General features: G+C 42.7%; 1 protein-coding gene across 2 annotated transcripts in view; it reads left to right on the top strand.

Annotated features, from left to right (window-relative positions):
- The first annotated feature begins 12,929 nt into the window (after positions 1 to 12,929).
- SH3D19 (SH3 domain containing 19) overlaps positions 12,930 to 20,253 on the top strand; it is a 137,636-nt gene continuing 130,312 nt past the window's right edge. The window contains exon 1 of one of the 2 annotated variants that reach the window (XM_034772942.1): positions 12,930 to 13,497. In XM_034772942.1, coding sequence (XP_034628833.1) covers positions 13,407 to 13,497 — 91 coding nt within the window. In that variant the 5' untranslated portion in view covers positions 12,930 to 13,406. The remainder of the gene's footprint in view (positions 13,498 to 20,253) is intronic. The other variant, XM_034772941.1, reaches the window with a different exon arrangement.

Genomic DNA, 20,253 nt, shown 5'->3' with positions numbered 1-20,253 from the left:
ATGGAGCTATGTGCTGAGCTGGCCCCCGACCTGTCGTGTGAGGACACCTGAATGAGAGCTGCCCTTTTGGTTGAGAAGCAATTGCAACTGTTCTGTGGAAGCTGGCGAATCCAGACTGCTACCGGTCAGATGCAAATCAATTTGGAGTGGGGAAGCCCACTGTTGGGGCTGGATTACTCCAAGTGTGCAGGGCAATAAATCGCATCCTGCTGCAGAGGACTGTGACTCTGGGAAATGTGCATGAAATAGTGGATGGCTTGGCAGAGATGAGTTTCCCTAACTGTGGTGGCGCGATTGATGGCACACGCATTCCAATTTTAGTGCCAGACCACCTTGCCTCAGAATACATCAATAGGAAGGGATACTTCTCCAGGGTGTTGCAGGTGCTTGTGGATCACCAGGAGCTGTTTCACGGACATCAGTGCAGGCTGGTCTGGAAAGGTGATCGCCATATTTGGGGTCGGGAAGGAATTTTCCTCCAGGGTAGATTGGCAGAGGCCCTGGAGGTTTTTCGCCTTCCTCCGCAGCATGGGGCAGGGGTCGCTTGCTGGAGGATTCTCAGCGATTTGAAGTCTTTAAATCATGATTTAGGGACTTCAACAGCTGAGTCAAGGGAGAGAATTCTTCCGGGAGTGGGTGGGTCAGCTTTTGTGGCCCACATCATGTGGGAGGTCAGACTAGATGATCATAATGGTCCCTTCTGACCTTAGAGTCTATGAGTCTATGAGCTGTTTCACGGACATCAATGCAGGCTGGTCTGGAAAGGTACATGACGCACGCATCTTCAGGAACAGTGGCCTGTACAGAAAGCTGCAGGTGGAGACTTTCTTTCCAGACCACAAGATCACAGTGGAGGATGTGGAAATTCCCACAGTAATCCTGGGAGACCCGGCTTATCCCTTGCAGCCCTGGCTCATGAAACCTTACACAGGGCACCTGGCAGTAGCAAGGAGCGTTTTAACAACAGGCTGAGCAGGTGCTTCATGGTAGTTGAATGTGCCTTTGCCATTTGAAAGCTCACTGGAGGCGTCTCAATGGCAGGCCAGACCTTACCAAGGATAATATTCCCGCAGTCATAGCCGCGTGCTGCACTTTGCATAATGTGTGTGAATCTAAGGGTGAAATGTTTGCTCAGGTGTAGAGCACTGAGGCAGAGTGCTTGGCTGCACATTTTGAACAGCCAGATGCTAGGGCAGTCAGAGGAGCCCAGAGGGCTGCTATTAACATCAGAGAGGCTTTGAGGAACCACTTTGACAATGTGGGGCAGTAACACACGTCTGCTTTGGAGTTGCTTCCCTGGTGCATCCACGTACGATTTTGGGGCCTAAGATCCATGCAACAAAATCCTTTAGAAGCCTGTTACCGAGAGTGAATTGATTGCTATACGCTTTTGTAGAACACAGAATAAAAACGCTTTACCATTAAATACCTTAGCCTTTATTTATTGTTAAAAAGAGTAAAACCTCACAACTGTGTGTAGCTCCTGCTATCGTTGTTCAAGAGGGGGTGGAGTGATGGGGAAACTCAGGAGGGCTGTGAACTGAAAAGAAATGTGTGGGCATAGAGGGGGTGGAGTTGGCAAAGAATTGTGCATATCGGGATTGGGGGGGAAGGTGGTTGTGCCTACGGCTTGCATCGCAGCTTTGCAGGGAATTCATTCTAAAATTATCACACACTTTTTCACAGACAGCCAACCGGCTTGCTAACATCTCACTGCTGCGGGTGAGCAGGGAAACCAGAGCACAACTACTGTGTGCTTGCGGCTTTCACCCCAGTCTATATGCAGCTCAGCTATGTGCCGCTTTGGTCCCAGCTCCAGTGATTGCTAAATGGCATGGTATAGTTTCCTACAATGGGGGAACTAACAAGGCTATAATCCTTTGGAATCTGCAGCAGAGGATTAACAAGTACCTCTTGGAAACTTTCCAGAGCCTCTCTGGAGGATTCCCTGCAAGACTCGATGTCCATTGACACCCTGCTTGGCCATGCAGATTAGCTACATAGGGCAATGTCCAGCTCACATAAAACATTACCTGCCTCCCACTTTCCGATTCCCTACACAAGCCACAGCAACTTACCCAGCGTCTCATCCGCTTCTTGCTTCCCATAGAGCACTTTTGGAGTGGAGAAAAGTTCCCGGCTGCCTGCCACACCAGGCGACCCCGTTGGGAGCTCCACATCCATTTCTAGCTCCCTCTAGCTTCTTCATCCAGAATTTCAGCCTCTGGATTATCCCCTCTTTCTGCTGCCTGTGAAGTATCCATGGAAGCTATCAGCAATGGAGGTGGGGTCACCCGCGCCTTATGGTACGCCTACCTCAGCTCTTTTATCTTCGCTGTGCACCGCTGTGTGTCCCAATCATAGCCCTTTTCGCACAAGCCTCGAGAAATTTGCCCATATGTGTCCCAATTAATACGGGTCAGTCGCAGTTGCGACTGAACAGACTCCTCTCCCCATATACTGATCAGATCCAACAGCTCAGGTGTGGTCCAAGTGGGAGCACATTTGGTGCGATAGCCAGCCATGCTTACCTGGGAAGCTCACATGGGAAGCCAGCAAGCAGGAAAAGAGATTTAAAATTCCCGGGGCTTGCAAGGGGGAGGGGCGGGTTGGCTGCAGGGCAGAGAAGTTCAACCCCCTGACCAGAATGGCAGCATGGGAATTGTGGGACAGTTTCTGGAGGCCAATAAAATTGGGGGGTGGGGCGGGGGGAAAAAAGGCATGGTGTCTACACTGGCTGTTTGTTGACAATAAAGGGAGGGGGGAAAGACAAAAGTCTCTCGCAGGGATGGAAGTTTTTTGTTGCCAAAACTGGGCATTTTTTTCGACAAAAGTCCCATTGAAGTGTGTACACTATCGCTGTTTTGTCGCCAAAAGGCAGTTTTTGGCAACAAAATTTGCCAGTGTAGACAAGCCCTAAGGCTATTATCTATTTGTATTTCCTGCATCAGTCTATTTAGAACATTCTTGTTATCTTTGATCAGAACAGAAATAATGTTGTAGTATCCAGGAGCTATGTTTCCCCTGTTGGAAACTCTACTTCATTCCTTACACTTTTTACAAAATCACTTAATGTTGTTCTTTTATTGTCAGGGACTCTTGGATCCCATCCAAATATCGATGCAGTAGTTTCAGGCTTTAGCTGCTTTAAAGTCAAAACCTTAATTGATATTTGACCATATGAGCAATTCTTTAGCAAAAATATTTTGGTGGAAGAACAGCTTCTTTCTATATGGCCACATAAAGTACCAACTCCAGAGAGGGCTATCAGAATAAAAGATCTCAGTGGAGCCTACAATTGGAAAGGTAACAAGTTATAGTTCTGCAGAGAGTACCAAGACATGTTTACCTAGTTGCCTGCCCTTACATGCCTCTCTTCACCTAACATTGTGGAAGACAAAATCTAAAGTATTTAAGTTGTGGTGAATAATACAGTTTTGAATAAATTAGTATACTGTGGTACACCTCTTTTCCTACACACCCACATTTGTGCAAGATTTGTTACATTGTAAAGGTAAATGTGTGCTCCTAGTATCTAATAAGGAATATGTAAGAATATTTGAGGCTTCAAAGTTATGCTGAATCCGATTTAGAGACTTTTTCCCACAGTCTTGCTTCCCTGAAGAAGGCTTACCAGAGTAGCTACAGTCAGGCCAGATCTACATATATACCTATATCTAGACAGTGTAGACCAGTAACTACATCACTCAGGGGTGTGAAAATCTATTCCCCTGAATGATGTATACCAACCTAATCCCCGTGTAGACAGCGCTGTGTCAACGGGAAAGTTTCTCCTGTCAACATAGCTAACACCTCTCGCGGAGGTGGATTAACTACGCCAACGGAGGCGCTCTCCCATTGGCATAGGAGCATCTTCACTAAAGTGCAGTGCAGTTGTGCTGCTGTAGCACTGTATGTGAAGACAATCCCTCAGAGATCTGTGGGGTAGGATGATCAGGCAAGGGACCTCTACTCCTCTATATTGACTGATTTAGACATATTGACTGCTTATCTCTAGTGTTATGAAACCTGTAGTCACTAATTTCTTTTTTGTGTATTTAGTGTTAAGGATTCCTTATGTCTCTTTCAATCTTTTCTCCCTTTAGCTAAGGGAACTGAAAATGCCGCTTCAGTCCCTGGAAAGCTAGTGCTTGGTCAGCCAGATGTTCTGCCCTCTTTTCATTTGCTACCCCTTGTGTTTGAATTTAGCAAGCTACTATGCTGCACATTTGGGGGTTATCTCAGATCTCAGATAAGGCATGAGACTGAGATTCATTAAATTCAAATAAGAGGTGACAGGGAGCAACCAGAGCTAGCCCCACCCTTACTTTAATCTCTCATCTCCTGGCCTCATTCTACTTCAAGGTAACAGAATTTAATCTCTGCTGGAGGCTGGGCCCCCTGCCAGCCAGGTCCTCAGATCCACAGATCAATGAGAACTATGCGTATTCTGCTACTTCTTGGAGAAGTTGGCGGCGGCGGGGGGAAGGGGGAATCTTCCAGTTCCTGGGGGTTCTAGAGAAATTTCTCTGTAGCCCAATCCAAGCCTGACTGTACTTTTTTCTTCTGGCGGATCTGAGGATGTTGGTTTTGAGCAGAGGAGGAGGATGTGTGTGATTAGTCCTTGTGCTTTCATTTGTATACTTTGCTATATTTATACCTTAATTTTTTGTTTCAGGCAAAGCAGGAGTAGTAGGGAACACTGTTTCCCAAGTTATTCATTGTCTTCTTCACCACTCCATCTTTGTTTATCTCCCACTTATCTTCCTGCCTTCTTCCATACCACACCTTATGCCTGGAACTCCCTTCTGTCTCAGCTGTGCATGGTGCAGCTTGCAAGATGAGTGCTATGATTGTATGCTCATTGGAGCAGGAACCATGACTTATTCTGTTTTGTATAGTAACAAGCATGTTGTTGGTAATGGTTAATAATACAATAAATGATTCTCCCTTCCCCACATCGTTTCAGATTTTATTGCTTCTTTTGAATGACTGTTGAAACAGAATGCTCTAGCAGTTTTTATCTTAGGAATGTAGATAGGGCCTCTTATTTGTTTTCAAATCTGTTTCCCTAGTCTAGGGATTTGGCAGCCTCAGTGTTCCTTTTGTGGTTAGCAGTGACAGAGTGTTTGTTTTCTGCACCTTTTCTGATTTTTTCATGCTGATTTTACTGCCTGGGTCCCCTGCTTCAAGTGACAGCAAAGTCCCTTCACAAGGCAGACACACCTCTCCTGTGGTAAATAGGGTGGGTATGAAAATAAATATATAATATAGAAATGAGGAAATTGTAAGAAGAAAGCCCTGTGGAGGGTTGAGTGTCCTGGCCACTCATTGTTATTGGAGAGAATCCAGGTAAGTCCTGAAAGCTCAGGAAGGGTGTGGTTAACAAAGTCCCCCGCCTGGACACTGATCTTATAGCAACTAAGAAATCTGTCTGGAATGCAAACAGCTTTCAATTCTGGCTCTATACTTGACTCTCTCTCTTTGTTCTCCTCTTCAGCACCCACAAATGGTTTCTCTCTTCTCTTGTTAACTGTTGTCGTCCTCACACTCTTCTTGTCTGTAATTATTTTATGTCTTCAGTCCAACTTTATGGCCTTGTTGGTGCTGGAAAAATTCAAACTTGCAACTCTGCAGTGGTGAAGCCCCACATAGTATTCTGCACATAGCTGCACAGGTGGGGAATTATGGACCTACTTTGCCAGTTTATAAACAACATAGAACCATGATCCTACATCTTCGTGGGGGAGAACTGTGCACCCACATGAAGACCTAATGGGAGTCCACCCATGCAGACCTCAATGAAGATTTGGGGCCTTTAAGAGTGCAAGTCTGTTAAAGCAGAGTGTTTGTCCTTTATACATAACTATCATACTAACTGAATAGCAAATTACACACAAACAATTACATTAAAATAATATTATTAAGGTTGCAAAGACAAGCACTCAAAGTTAGGAAATACCACAATTAAGACTGCCTGTGCAACATTAATTTACCTCCTGTGTATGCATTATGATAGTCTTTAATTATATGATCACATACTATTTTTTTTCAACAGGACTCCTGCTTCATTCAGTGCACAGAATAAATTGCTCACTTAATGAGCACTGTTCAATATTTTGTTTTTGCTTCATTGTTCAATGGCATTTTAGTACATATTTACTGCAAATTATTCAAACGCTGCTCTGAAAACAGAATTATTAATTTATTCATGGACTTGTCTCTGGCACTCATCACTATAGTTTCTGAGGGCTTCACAAATATTAATGAATTTATTTTCCCAGCCCTCTGAGATGAGAGGATGATATCTCCCTGTTACAGCTAGGGAAGCAAGGCACAAAGAGATTAACATAAAAAGGTCACTAATTTTGGCCCAATTTGAGATGCCTAGTGTCACAACCCTCCTTTAAAACTTCCCCTGCTGAACAAATACCAGGCTACTGTGTTTGAGTGTCAGTACACTGCACTTGTGTGCTTTTTAAGCTTCCTATACTAAAAAATCCATATTTTCCCCCCGGGTTTTGGCTCTCTAGGCATACTCTCAAGGTGCACATCCTGTATCACACCGTTTCTGCCAGCTGAGACCCCACAGTGCAACTGCCTAGGCCAGGGGTCGGCAACCTTTCAGGAATGGTGAGCCGAGTCTTCATTTATTCACTCTAATTTAAGGTTTCGCATGCCAGTAATACATTTTAAAGTTTTTAGAAGGTCTCTTTCTATAAGTCTATAATATATAATGAACCTATTGTTGTATGTAAAGTAAATAAGGGTTATAAAATGTTTAAGAAGCTTCATTTTAAATTAAATTAAAATGCAGAGCCCCTGGACCGGTGGCCAGGATCCGGGCAGTGTGAGTGCCACTGAAAATCAGCTTGCGTGCCGTCTTCAGCACTCGTGCCATAGGTTGCCTACCCCTGGCCTAGGCCCTGTGACTAGGGCCAGCTCCCCTGGCCTTCCCGCTCTTTCCCAGAATTCCACTATATGTGCAGGCTAGCTTACAAATTATTTCTTCAGAAATACATGATCGTGGAAGCAAACAGGCGCACAGGCTATGCAAAGCAGTCCAAAACCAAACACACTTTACTTTAGATGGCAGTAAATAAAAGTGTCTTTTCAAGGCACCAGGTCCCCTCTTTGGGTCTCCACTCCTCAAGGTCAGTCTGCATGTGCTCATTCTTGCTCTCTCTTCCCACCTTGGAGTCCATCCAGCATCCTTTTACCTTGTCTGGCACTGCCATGAAAATATCTGCTCTCCCTCCAAAAGCCTGTCCCTTTGTTCCTCATGTGAATCCTTTCTCTGCATATCTGAGGCTCTGTAGTTTTTAAGACATAATGCTAACACCTGATTTCTTTGTTCTGCTTCTGGGGCAATTCCACTCTTCAAACCTCAGTCTCTTGCAGAGAAGTTGGAGAAAACTGGTTCTCCCAGCTTCAGCCAACCCATTGTCCTAAGGTGCTCCCATTTGAATGGGTGACCCTCCCTTATCCCTGATCTGAAGATATCCTGACAGCAGATGGTGGATTCCACATCTATTGAATGATACAAATGATACAACAATTTCATAAAATCAACCAGAATACGTTAGTTGTGCATAGAGAGACAAGATGGGTGAAGTAAAATTTTTTTATTGGACCTGTGACGGGTTGGACCCCGCTTTCTGGGATGCCACCTGATGTACTTGGATTTCACTAAAAAGAAGAACAGGAGTACTTGTGGCACCTTAGAGACTAACAAATTTATTAGAGCATAAGCTTTCGTGGGTCTCTAAGGTGCCACAAGTACTCCTGTTCTTCTTTTTGCGGATATAGACTAACACGGCTGCTACTCTGAAACCTTGGATTTCACTGAGCCTGCTTGCTCCACTAGCCTGGGCTCCCTCTCCCTGTTTTTCTGAATTAGGCTCTCCAGCTTCTGGCAGCACACACACACAGGTAGGGACGCACCATCTGTAGAATCAGAGAGTCTGCAAACAGCTCTCTATGAGAAGACTCAGCTAGGAAATCACCCAGAACTCAAGTGCAGCTCCCCTCTGGAAAGTACACCCAAAATAATATCCTCTTGCGATGCAGACAGAGGTGAAAGTAAGCCAGTCCCGTCTGGCACGGTGTACTGGCAAGAGCTTCTCCGGGGGTGATTTAAAGGGCCCAGGGCTCCAGCTGCTGCGAGGAGCCCTGGGCCCTTCAAATCACCACCGGAGCTCTGGTAGCCGGGCTTGGGCGGGGATTTAAAGGGCCCGGTGCTCCTGCAACTGCAGGGAGCCAGCCCAGGCCCTTTAAATCACAGCTGGAGCCCTGCCGCCGCTACCCCGGGGCAGTGGTGGCAGGACTCCAGCGGTGATTTAAAGGGCCCGGGGCTCCAGACAGAACAAGGCAGATTACTAAGCAAATAAAACAAAACCTTCATACTAAGCTTAAGATCTTAAAGAGACTGGTTTCAAGAAGTAATTTCTCACTCTAAATGTTGTTTTAGGCAAGTTACAGAGTTTCTGAAGCTTAGAGTCCCAGGTATTTCTCTTTACAGACTAGACTCCTATGTTTCACTCTGGACTCAGCCCTTGCCTTTCCCACAGCTCAGTTCCTTTGTCTCCTCAGGTACTTTCAGCAGTCTTTCTTCTTGGGCAGGAAGGCAGTGGAGAGGAGGGCTGTTTTCCTTACTCCCCAGCCTTAAATAGAATGTGCATAAGGCTTCCCGCTTTTGTTTCCACTGGAAAAGTACCAGCAGTGTCCAAGGTGGCACTTTTTACCAGGTGACATTATCACCTGACCTTGTAGTGTTAAAGCAACTATGAAACCAGATTTATTTGCAATGTCCACAGGAAGGAACTCCTGGAAGATGGGCGATCTACATCCTTGATTCATTGTCTTTTTCCTAATGGCCCATTAAGGCTGATTGCTTATTGTCTGGTGGGCATCTCCAAGTATACACACAGTTGTTGTCAAGGCTGATTCACTACTCTGGCACTTTGAGTGCAGAAAGTGGGGGCCCACAAGGACTCTAAAATTAATACCTGCCATTCCAGGCTTGTATTAAACTCCCAAGGTTACAGCTTTTTTTTTTTTTTTGCTTTTTTTTAAACCTTGGATTGGTAGATGCTGCCACCACCCAAGTGCAAAACTCCTTTGAGATCCCAGGAAGGTGCACTTGGGAATTCCTTCCTGTGGGGTACCCTCAAGCTCTTTCACCCCCCTCTGGGGAAGAGCTGAGAAAGAAGAAAAAAAAATAGCTGTTGCCACCAGCTAATTAAACAACATGTGCACAAACCTCTTAAGACACAAAAATCCAATTCTGTTCTTTAAAAAGGTAAATTTTATTAATAAAAAAAGAAAATACATCTGGGAATTTAGGCTTTTGCTAGATTTTTAAAAAAGCACTACAAGGATTAAGCATCAAGAATAGCTCTCTTGCAGTCCAGCTTAAATGTTACAAGCAAAACAAAAGCACTTGGGATTAACACAGAGGCGTTTACAAGCCATAACGAAATAAAAGGGATAAATCTAATTGTGTCTTCCTAGACATTTCCTGATCTACTTATATATCTGGGGTTTTAGATAAGTAGTTTCTAGGTATGATACCAATGTTTTATCATACCTGGCCCAAGCTTCTCACAGCATAACTGGTCCCTGTCTGCCTCTCCCTGAGAACAGATGGACAAAAGGAGAATCTTGTTTCAATTTTAAAAAGTTATAGCCTTCCCATTGGCTCTTTTGCCCAGGTGCCCACTCACTTCCTCTTACCTATGCATAGCAGTGAGACTTTTTAACCCTTTACAGGTAGAGCAATTAGAGAACAGCTCCTAAGAGGGATTTTATAGCTACTGGTTGGTTGGGCATCTGTGATGTTGTGCAGTCTATATGGTTTTATAAAAACATGATGATAAGTGAATATAATGTAACTGGGATATGCTTCGTGCAAAAGGTCTCTTGTAAAGTATCATTACAAAGCTCATAATCTACTGAGTGTGATCATCCTATTTGTAGAAATGTATCACTCTTGTAACTAAAACTAGAAATATAAAACATAACTCTGAGGGCCTATTGTAATAATGTAAGGTATGGGCAATTAATTATGGTTTGGAATCTTGATGACTCCCATTAACCAGGACCATTGTCTGCAGATGGCTGTGCTTACCTGTTAGTCTTCCTGTACATGTGTGTGCTGGCAAGTGGGCAGTGAAGTTTTGCAGTGACATGTGATCATGTCACCTGAACTGTAATCTATCTTTAACCTGGTGCTTTTCCAGTGAGGAGGGGTGGAAACCCAGAGGGACAAAGGGTTCCCGCCTTATGCAAAAGATATATAAAGGGGTGGAGAGAACAAAGGGGGAGAGGAGCCATCATGAAGAATCCCCTAGCTATCACCTGAGCTGGAACAAGAGCTGTACCAGGGGAAAGAACTGTGCCCAGGCCTGGAAGGTGTCCAGTCTGAGAAAAAACTTACTGAAGCATCTCTGAGGGTGAGATTATCTGTGTTCAATTTGATTAGGCATAGATTTGTGTATTTTAGTTTATTTTGCTTGGTGACTTACTTTGTTCTGTCTGTTACTACTTGGAACCATTTAAATCCTACTGTCTGTATTTAATAAAATCACTTTTTATTTAGTAATTTACTCAGAGTATGTATTAATACCTGGAGGGAGCAAACAGCTGTGCATATCTCTCTATCAGTGTTATAGAGGGCGAACAATTTATGAGTTTGCCCTGCATAAGCTTTATGCAGGGTAAAACGGATTTATTTGGATTTAGACCCCTTTGGGAATTGGGCATCTGAGTGCTAAAGACAAGCACACTTCTGTGAGCTGTTTTCAGGTAACTTGCAGCTTCAGGGCAAGTGATTCAGACCCTGGGTCTGTGTTGGAGCAGACGGGAGTGTCTGGCTCAGCAAGACAGGGTGCTGGAGTCCTGAGCTGGCAGGGAAAACAGGAGCAGAGGTAGTCTTTGCACATCAGGTGGCAGCTCCCAAGGGGGTTTCTGTGATCCAACCCATCACAGCATCCACAAAAGGAAGCTACCCCCTCTCCCTTCATTTATCACAGTTGTAATTTTACATAGTCAATATTCCTAACTTCAGATACAGAAATGATACATGCATACAAATTGGATAATTACATTCAGTAAATAACCTTTCCGATTATACCGACAAGGCCCATCTTGCATAAAATATCTCAGTTATGCCATATCCATATCATAAGAATATTTCCATAAGGACTATGGGGGGTAATGTCACAGGACCAACTTCTGTTTGTGAAAGAGACAAGCTTTCAAGCTTCACAGAGTTCTCCTTTAGCTCTGTATAGCTTGAAAGCTTGTCTGTTTCATCAACAGAAAGTGGTCTAATAAAAAATACTACCTCAGCTGCTTTGTCTCTAATAGCGTGGGTCCAACACTTTACAACATCACTACAACTAATATAAGTTGTACATAGAGCCCCAAATAATCACACACAATAATCTCTGATTTTTCAGAGAACATAGCATTTTATAACGTCATATGTTCAAGCACAACTCCCATTGACTTCATTTACAACTGAGAGTGCTCAGAGCTTCTGCAACTTAGATTCCAGGTTTCATGTGAGGCACCCAGAAAATGAGTGCACAATTAGAGACCACCTGTGAAGTAATAAAGTGATCATCAAGGGGTTAACTGCATTACTCAGAGTACTATGGGTTGGAGTCAGACTCCACCATTCTCATACTTCCTGTTTAGTTAGTGGGAGTTTCACCCACCATCACTTTGTTACATAGTTGAATAAAGCAGCATGTTCTTCTCAGCTTGCACTACTGAAAGCAGTGTGCATCTTGTGCACTGAGTGGTCCCTTTACAAAATACGAAAAGTTTGGTTTTAATTAATTCCCAAGCATCACACAGGAACTCTATGGAAAAGTCAGGGAGAGAGTCTAGTTTTCTGAAGGGCATTAAACTGCCTAAGCCACAAGACCATTCTTTTTTCTCTGCAGCTCCTTGCCTTATTAACTACACACCTCCAATGTCTGCAACGAAGGAGGCAGGGGTCCTATAGATCTAGACTCCTTCACTACATAACCCTGGTTCATCCCCAGAGCACCATCCATCCTGTCAGGCAACCTTAATTATAGGCAGCACTACTTGTTCTGCCTATAATAACAATCTGAAGCCAAAGACTCTATAACTTGGATATTTCTAAGGTGCCTATCATATTGGTACCTAAGCACTGCCAACTTTTTTCGCAACCAGCAGACCAAATTCAGTGATGAATGAAGCCTGGTGTCCATCTGAGGCACATTGCGCATATGCTAATAAGAAGAGTAGGTTTTAACTTTTCACAGTGAGAACCTTTACTACTTAATTCACCTTAATCATAAAGTGCAAATGTTTTTCTGAGCTGTTGTGCTCATCATAGCGAATAAAACTAACCCTTTAAAACAGGTAGGTACCAGGCACCAGTTTCTTATTTTCTGCCCTGATTTATACCCCTGGTTGCCACACATGGCTCAGTGGGCTTGTACTGGGTATAACGCAGCATGCAGTTTCAACAATGCTTCAACAATGGGACTGGAGTCATAAATCAGCCAAGTCTCATTTGAACAGAGGCTCTTGTTTTGGATTATTTAAAGCAGTTTTTAAAGGTCTTTCCCACTGGTGAGAAAGAATGTGCTGCATTCTTGAAGGGACCTTTAAAATCTCACTCAATGCTGCACTGTTTAGAACTCTCCCTCCTTCAAAATGCTACCAGCTTGAGAGACTGCCCTGGAGATACGTGGATACAGAAGAAAAAAAATCATGTCCCTTTTCCCTAAATAAAAGTTTTCAGCTACTCCAGCCTTGCAAGTGCGAGTCCATCTTCCTCCCCAGCAGAGGCTCGCTCCCTCTCTTGCATGCTGCAGCCCTGATTGCTGCTTTCTGCTCCAGGTACCTCCCCCTCCTCCTTTTGTTTTAGTGTCAGGCAGCAGTGGAGTTTCCTGTTGACACCGGAATATTGTGAATGGGCAGGAAAAGCAAACGCCACCTTCTTTCATTTTCCTTTAACTTTCCCTCCCCTCCCCAACCTGGCTGTGTGGGTGCGCCTCTCTCTCCTCCCAACCTGCGTCCGGCTGAGCCTTGCTGGGGAAGGGAGGCGAGGAAAAGGCCCAAAGAGGATCCTCCACGCCTAGGCTTAAACTTCAGAGAAGAGGGAGGCGGAGTGAAAAGGCGAGAGATTTGCAGGGAGTTGCCGGCTGCCGGGGCAGACGAGAGAAGAGGTGCAGGTGCAGAGTGGGGCGGCTCGAAAGGGCAGCTCTGCCCCGGGGACCGCAGCGTGCCCCCCCCCCCCAGCGCTGGGGCGTTCGCTGCTCACTCACTGAGCGAGACAAAGAACCCCCCGGTCGCGCGCTCTCTGCGCTTGGGCATGGGGGTGCCTGCTTTCTAAATGCCCCCTCCTGCACCCCTCGCTGATGGCTGAAGCCTGGAGGCTGGAGGACGAGGAAGAGGAGCTGAGGGAGTTCGGCAGAAGGCACAGAAGGCGGAACCTGAACTCTGCAGCAGGTAAGCAGGAGGCTTTCAGTTGAATGCGGGGGCAAAGCCATGAACCCCCGGCGTGCAGTTCAGTCTATGTACCACTCTCACTAGCGAGTGGTGCACACGATACGAGTGGGGCTATGTTCGCTAATAACAAGGGGGCGAGGGGTCAGTTTAAGTAGATTAATGTGTTAATCTGTGTTTGACCGTTACTTAACAAATGGGATTTTTTCCTTAAAGTTATGTTTAAAATCCTACCTGGAAATGGAGTTTTTTTTTAAAGGGGTGGAGGAGAGCAGGAAGGGGAGTCAGGGCAAGGTACAGTCACTTAACTGTTGTTAACTTGATAGACTCAACTGAATGCTTATCTCCTTGATGAATCAAAGGATAGTCATTAATATTAAAATAGAAGGTGCAATGTCCAGCTTCCAACAGCTTAACTCCCAGAGTGCTGTTTGCCTAAGTTGGATGGTTAAATATAAATTGTATTGATCAATTCTTAAAATGCCCTAAGGATCACCACCCTAACAAGCAAACCCCACATTGCTTGTTGCCAGTGTGAAGCCCTGGTTTCTGTTGCTTGTTGTGCAGTGGAACTCCCCAGGGGTGCAAGGGTCTGCCAGCCTGGGGTTGGAGGCCTAAGTGTCAACCATGTGTTTAATGCTGTACCAGACACAACATTACAAACAGCCCATGCCCTGCAGAGTTTACAGTCCCAGAGAAGATGAGGTGCATTGGGAGACTCAGGTGAGGGAACTTTTTTATTGACTCACTTCTTGTAGACATCACAGGAGAAATGAGTTGTAGGCTTTCTCTATACATAAAAGCTTTATCACTTTAACTAATGTAGATAGTTATACCAGTATAAATGTGTTTATATCAGTATAGTTTATTCCTATATGGGAAGGGGAACAAACTACATCAGCGTAAGGCACCTTTAGGAGGTGATTTAAGAAGATATTTGCATGACAACAGGGCTTGGCAAACAGGAATTAGGAGTTGGTGGTGTGGAAGAAAGAGACAAGTGGGATGACATATTTGGAAGGCTGAGGAGAAAGGTTGAAAGAATGTGATGAGACAAGGGGTCAGTGATTAGGCTACAATGGATTTATGTAGATCCTTGAAGACAAGGATAAGTTTTTATTTGATATGGTGGGCCAAGGGAGCCAACACAGCCCTGTTATAAAGTATCCCTGTAGCTTCTAATTCAATCATTACTTAAAGATCACTTGTGATGAGCAACTTTTGCTAGTCCTTGAGGCTGCTGCTGTATTATTTGTCTCTTCTTTTCATATACAATCCACTTTGTGCTGAAACAGCTTCCTAAAAGCCCAGTTCCAGGGGTAATATCACGTTAAGAAACATATCTTTAAAAACCAGCTAAACAAAAATGTTACCTTTGTTTCTAATAATTTTTTTTATTAAAATTGAAAGAACTTTTAAAATCAGTGTTTACTTTATTATGTTTGTTTACTTTCTGCATTTCTCTCAATGTAGACAATGGAAACTGTCTAGTCATTTTCACTTGACAAAACCAGCTATAAACAGTTTTTAGGCCTTGCTCCAGCAAGTCATTCTTTTGTAGAAGGAATAATTATGTATATTTTAAAACTCTTTCCATTGGATTTTTTTTTTTAAACTATTAGAAAACATTTATGTTGATCTTAGATTTTGTGAAATTGTGTGTGTTTTCTCATTCTGGAGCTAAATTTGATCCCAGAGTTCACTTTAAGGTATAAAATGATTATACAAAAAATAAAGGGCTGAATTCTCTGTTGCCTTGTACTTTGTATAGTTGCTTATACTGGTGCAAAGGGAGTGTAAATTGCTACTGTCTGTTTTTAGTGGTGTGCTGAACCTACATTGTACTAGTGGAAATGACTACATGCATTGCAGTGAAAGAAGACTCAGGCCGTGTCTACACTAGGAGCAGTTTACCGCTACAGAAATACCTTGGATCAGTGATACTCAGACTGTGGCTCTCAAGCCGCAAGTGGCTCTTTAATGTGTCTCCTGCTCTTTGCAGCACATGATATTAAAACACTCTGATTTAATTATTAATAAAGCTAAGTTATTAATTAATCAGGATGCTTTTACTGTGTTATCAACCAGTTAAGTTATCAACTTGCACTAAGTTATTAATGTACTTGCTGTGAGAATAATATATAAAAACTAAATATTTCCCCTGTCATTCACACCACTGTAGCTCTTTTGGGTAATGTTGATCGCTAATTTGTCTCCTGAACCCTGAGGTCTGAGTATCACTGCCTTATACTATGCCAGCAAAGTATTCCTAGTGTGGGTGCAGCTATCCTGGCAAAGCTGCAGTTTGTATACTTACAAAACAACAGAAAATATTTCCATCGATAAGACAGCATAGGCAAAGTAAGAAAAATGCCGGCATAGTAAAACCACTGCCTACAAATGAAATAAGTTATACTGATAAAAGCACAGCTTTGCCAATATAGCTGTGTTTACACTACGGCCTTCTGCTGGTACAGCTGTGTTGGCCAGGGACATAGTTATGCTGGGAGAAGTCTAGACATATCCTGAGGCCCAGTATTTTTAAAGACGTGTTTGAGAAAATCACTTGAGCTGTATGTAGAGAGTTTTCTTCTCCTCCCACCTCCCAATTTTTATATTTTTTTGGATTAAAAAATGAACTGTGCCTTACAGGCAAAAGGTCTAATGATGGAAATAATCATGTAAGTAAGGGTGAAACAAACAATGGGAATATTTTAAATTGAGAAATAGGGTAGTAAGTTATGCTGTATCTATTAATTTGAAACTTTACATTTTGTTGAAAGCAATATAGGCAACTTGTGGTCTGCAACATTAAATGTGATGGATATGCATAGGCCACAGTTATAAAATAAAAATTCAGTTCATACATGGAAATACAGATTTGTGAATGAGCACTACCTCAGTCCCAGTGTGGTTCACTTATAAGTAGTGTTGAGAACCTAGAGACGTGGATTTTAAGAAGTTAAATACATAAAAATGGAAGAGAAAAGGAGAGGCGTGTGTGTGGAAATAAAGAACTGGTATGAAAGGTAAAAGCACAGTTATTCTTCCTAAGGGTCTGACCCAGTAAACACTTGTACCTGTGAGGACATGTACTTTCATGAGTTGTCCCATTGTGTTTGCAGGATCGGGCCTTAAAAGGGTAACAAAGCGACAAGTAATATGTTACCATAAAACTATACATCTTACACTGCGTTACCCACGTTACATGCTATGGAGAAAAGGGACAATCTCTTCTTTGCAATACTAAGCAAGTCTTATAATAAGTGTACTGTTAAGAGGGCAGGAAAAGATAGTGAACAGTTGGAAATTTTGGAAAATGCTGATTTGTCAGATCAACCCTTTCCATTGGAACTTATCGATTTTGATGCATATTCAGCAAAAGCCAGGCAGATTCTAGAATTGTGATTCTAAAATGAAATCTTGCAAACTTCCAGGTCTGTGAAAATTTTTGGTTTTGGAGGTTCATCCTGGTTCAGGACAATTTTTTTTCCCTGAGACTTGACGTTTTTTGCAAGCCTGAAAGTCTGTTTCCTGGCTATCTCTAATAATGAATATTCTATGAGGGGGGAAAAAAAAATCTAGTCCTGCAATGAGCTCCATTTGGCCAATAATAGAATATGAGGATCATGAGACAGCCTCTATAATCTAATGTATGCGAAATCTCATACTTCGAACTACATTTAATGTCTAAGCTAACTTACTGTGTTCAGCTTGAATTCATTTTAACTTGGCTAACAATATTTTTCTTTAGTTCTAATGGAGCAAAAGCCAATATAGTTCAGTGTTGGTGACTTTGCTGTCTGTGCGCCATTGACCTTCACATCTGAACTTGGAATATACTACACGTGCCATTGTAAGGGGCACCTTCTTGCATCTCTTATAAATAAATTGCATTTTAACTGCAATGAGGACAAAGTAGCACCCCATTGATGTGTTTTGTGTATGTCATCAGTCTTATCAGCCAAAAAACTCTTGAAATAGTGGAGCAGATTTTGTGCCCCAATCTGTTCACTTTGGATCACTTATGAGTCCCCTGTTGGGGATTTCCCCAACATGGGAGAGACCTCAGTGTGGGGGGAGCTGACAAAGCTGGTTCTTATCTCTTCCTCATGCAGTGCCTTTCTCTTACTGTGTCTGTATATGATGCCACTGCCTAGCACAATAGGCCCACACCAAAACTACAACTTTAGCAAACTATGGCTGCAACATTTGAACCAAAAAATTCACTGCTTTCTTACAACCTCAGTTATACATTTCTCCCCCCCCCCCATATTGTTTTCAGCATCTGTTATTTTCTCTTCTATTCCTTTCCTTCCATTGTGTGGTCCATCTACTCCCCTACATTTCTAACCTCTCAATTCCTCCCCAATTCTCTTTTACACTGCTACTCTTTTGTGGCTTGACCTATACTTAAATGTTTGTTAGGTCAGCATAGCTATGTTGCTCAAGAGTGTGAAAAATCCATTCCCTGACTGTGATAGCTATGCCAACCTAGTGTAGATGCAGTTACGTCAATGGAAGAATGCTTCTGTCAACATAGTTAATATCATTCAGGGAGGTGGTGTTCCCTTTCCCTTTCCATCAGTGTAGGCTGCATTTACACTACAGAGGTATGCTGGTATAGCTACACCAACATCGCTATGCCTGTATAGTCTCTGTAACGGAGACACAGTCTAACTTATCCAATCAATTTCTTTCCTACCCACCTATATCTACACAGTGAAACACACCTTGCCTCTTCCAGATGCTTACTCGCTCTTGACACCCTATCATACATAGGGCATGGAAAATTGAGCAGATACCTAATAGCCAGAGAACTAAAGGTGAAAGCTAAGCCTATGCCCAAGCTAATGGTAAAGTTGGAATTCTCACTAAGATGCTATTTCTGTACTTGGTAGGAGGCTCCATCTTTTGTACCATCCAGCTAGCACAAAGCTGATAATGTGAAGTCTTCTTCAAACTCCATTTGGCTGATGGAAACAAAGGAGCATTTTCCTCTCTTTCCTCCTGGCTGCTGTAAAGAGGCATATAATGTGTGTGAGTTAGGTAAGGAAAGGTCTAAAACCTACTGATATTACTATTGTTAGTTTATCAGTAATTCTAGTTACCAGACCCTCTCCTTTACTCCTACCATCATCACTAAAACTTTAAATGGGTCTGAAGTAATTTATGCTGATGTAGTAAAGTAGTGAAATAATGCGCAGTGAGGTAGCTGTCTGTAAACCAAGATTTCTCACTTCACTCCTACCTGCTTTTAGAGAGCAGCCACTCACCGTTCTATTCCCATCTTGCAGGGCTGATAAATGATGATTTTCACAAGTGACCTTGTCTACATACAAACTTACAATGGTGTAACTAAAACACTTTTAAACTGCTGCAGATTTGTATGTGGGTGTCTAGTCAAAGAAGCACTGGCGCCTTTTAGATGAGACAGTAGGGTGAGGGTCTATACCACATTGAGAACTAAGGCCTAAAGTTGCACCAGCTTTTTTTTTTTTTTTTTTTTTTTTTTTTAAATCAATATAGATAAACCCTGGTGCAAACCCTGAATGTTGAATGCTCTTAAACTGGCTTACACCTGCCTTTATAATGTAAGCAAAATTGATATAAACCAGGTGTAAAGCAATTTAAAAGTGCCTACAGGAGGGGTTTGTGCCTGTTTGATTAACTGATTTAGTTAAACCTCTGTAACTTATGTGTGTATATATAGGCAGGGCTTGAGATATGTACTCTTGTTTAGAATTGGTTTAAACCTGTTTTAAAAACCATGTTCTACCCTAGGTTCTTACTAGGGTGATCAGATGTCCCGATTTTATAGGGACAGTCCTGATATTTGGGAATTTTTCTTATATAGGTACCTATTACCCCCCACCCCCGTCCCGATTTTTCACACTTTCTATCTGGTCACCCTAGTTCTTACTTAGGCTAGAATGTGTCTTTTAAACATGATTATCAGGTGATTTGGCACATTCTATGCTATCCATCCAGCTTGTATGCAATGCTGTTAGCTGCCTTGGAATTTGGCCTGCGTATTGGGATTAATACTCCTATTATAGGATCTTTAATGACCACAAGAACTCTGAACTAGGGTTGACTGGAAAAGAAGAATTCTGATTTGTGAAAAATTTAAACATTTCATAATTTGTTTGAATTCCACATCAGAGAGAGAACCACCTCAGAATAGTCTGGTTAGGGCACTCATCTGGAGTATGGAAGACCCAGTTTCAAGTCCCTGCCCTGTCTGAATCAGATCCCTAATCACTAAGCTGTTGGCTATTTTGAGGGTCTCTCTCTCACCCATCCTGTTGATAGATATATTTCCGTGAAACAGTTCAGTTTCAAGAAAACAGTGTTTTTTGACAGAAAAAGGTTTTGTCAGATTTTTCTACCAGCTCCACTCACAACTGTTCCCTTTGTGAAAATTGGTGGTTTCATAGGTTCCTGTCAACTGTTCAGTCTTTTCCAATTTGTGTGCTTTTGCAGTTCTATTTTGGGTTAAAGTAAACCCAAGTAATTTTATTAGGTAAAACATTAATAACATATGCTATCTCTACTCTGTGTCCTATTAACTGAGTTTGGGGCATACAGTAATTTGTATAGATTAACACTGAATAAATTTTCAACTTGTATGCTTTTTAAAAACAAAACAAAAATAAGTTTACACGGTGATAGATGATGCAATTATATATTTAGGTAATCCATTCTTTCCCTTTTACATAGAGAAACATGCAAAAAAAGCCACTTAATTAGTTTTGT

This window comes from Trachemys scripta, chromosome 5 (genome assembly GCF_013100865.1).
Source record: "Trachemys scripta elegans isolate TJP31775 chromosome 5, CAS_Tse_1.0, whole genome shotgun sequence".
NCBI classification, from domain to species: domain Eukaryota; kingdom Metazoa; phylum Chordata; order Testudines; family Emydidae; genus Trachemys; species Trachemys scripta.
This window is presented reverse-complemented; position numbering and strand designations above follow the sequence as displayed.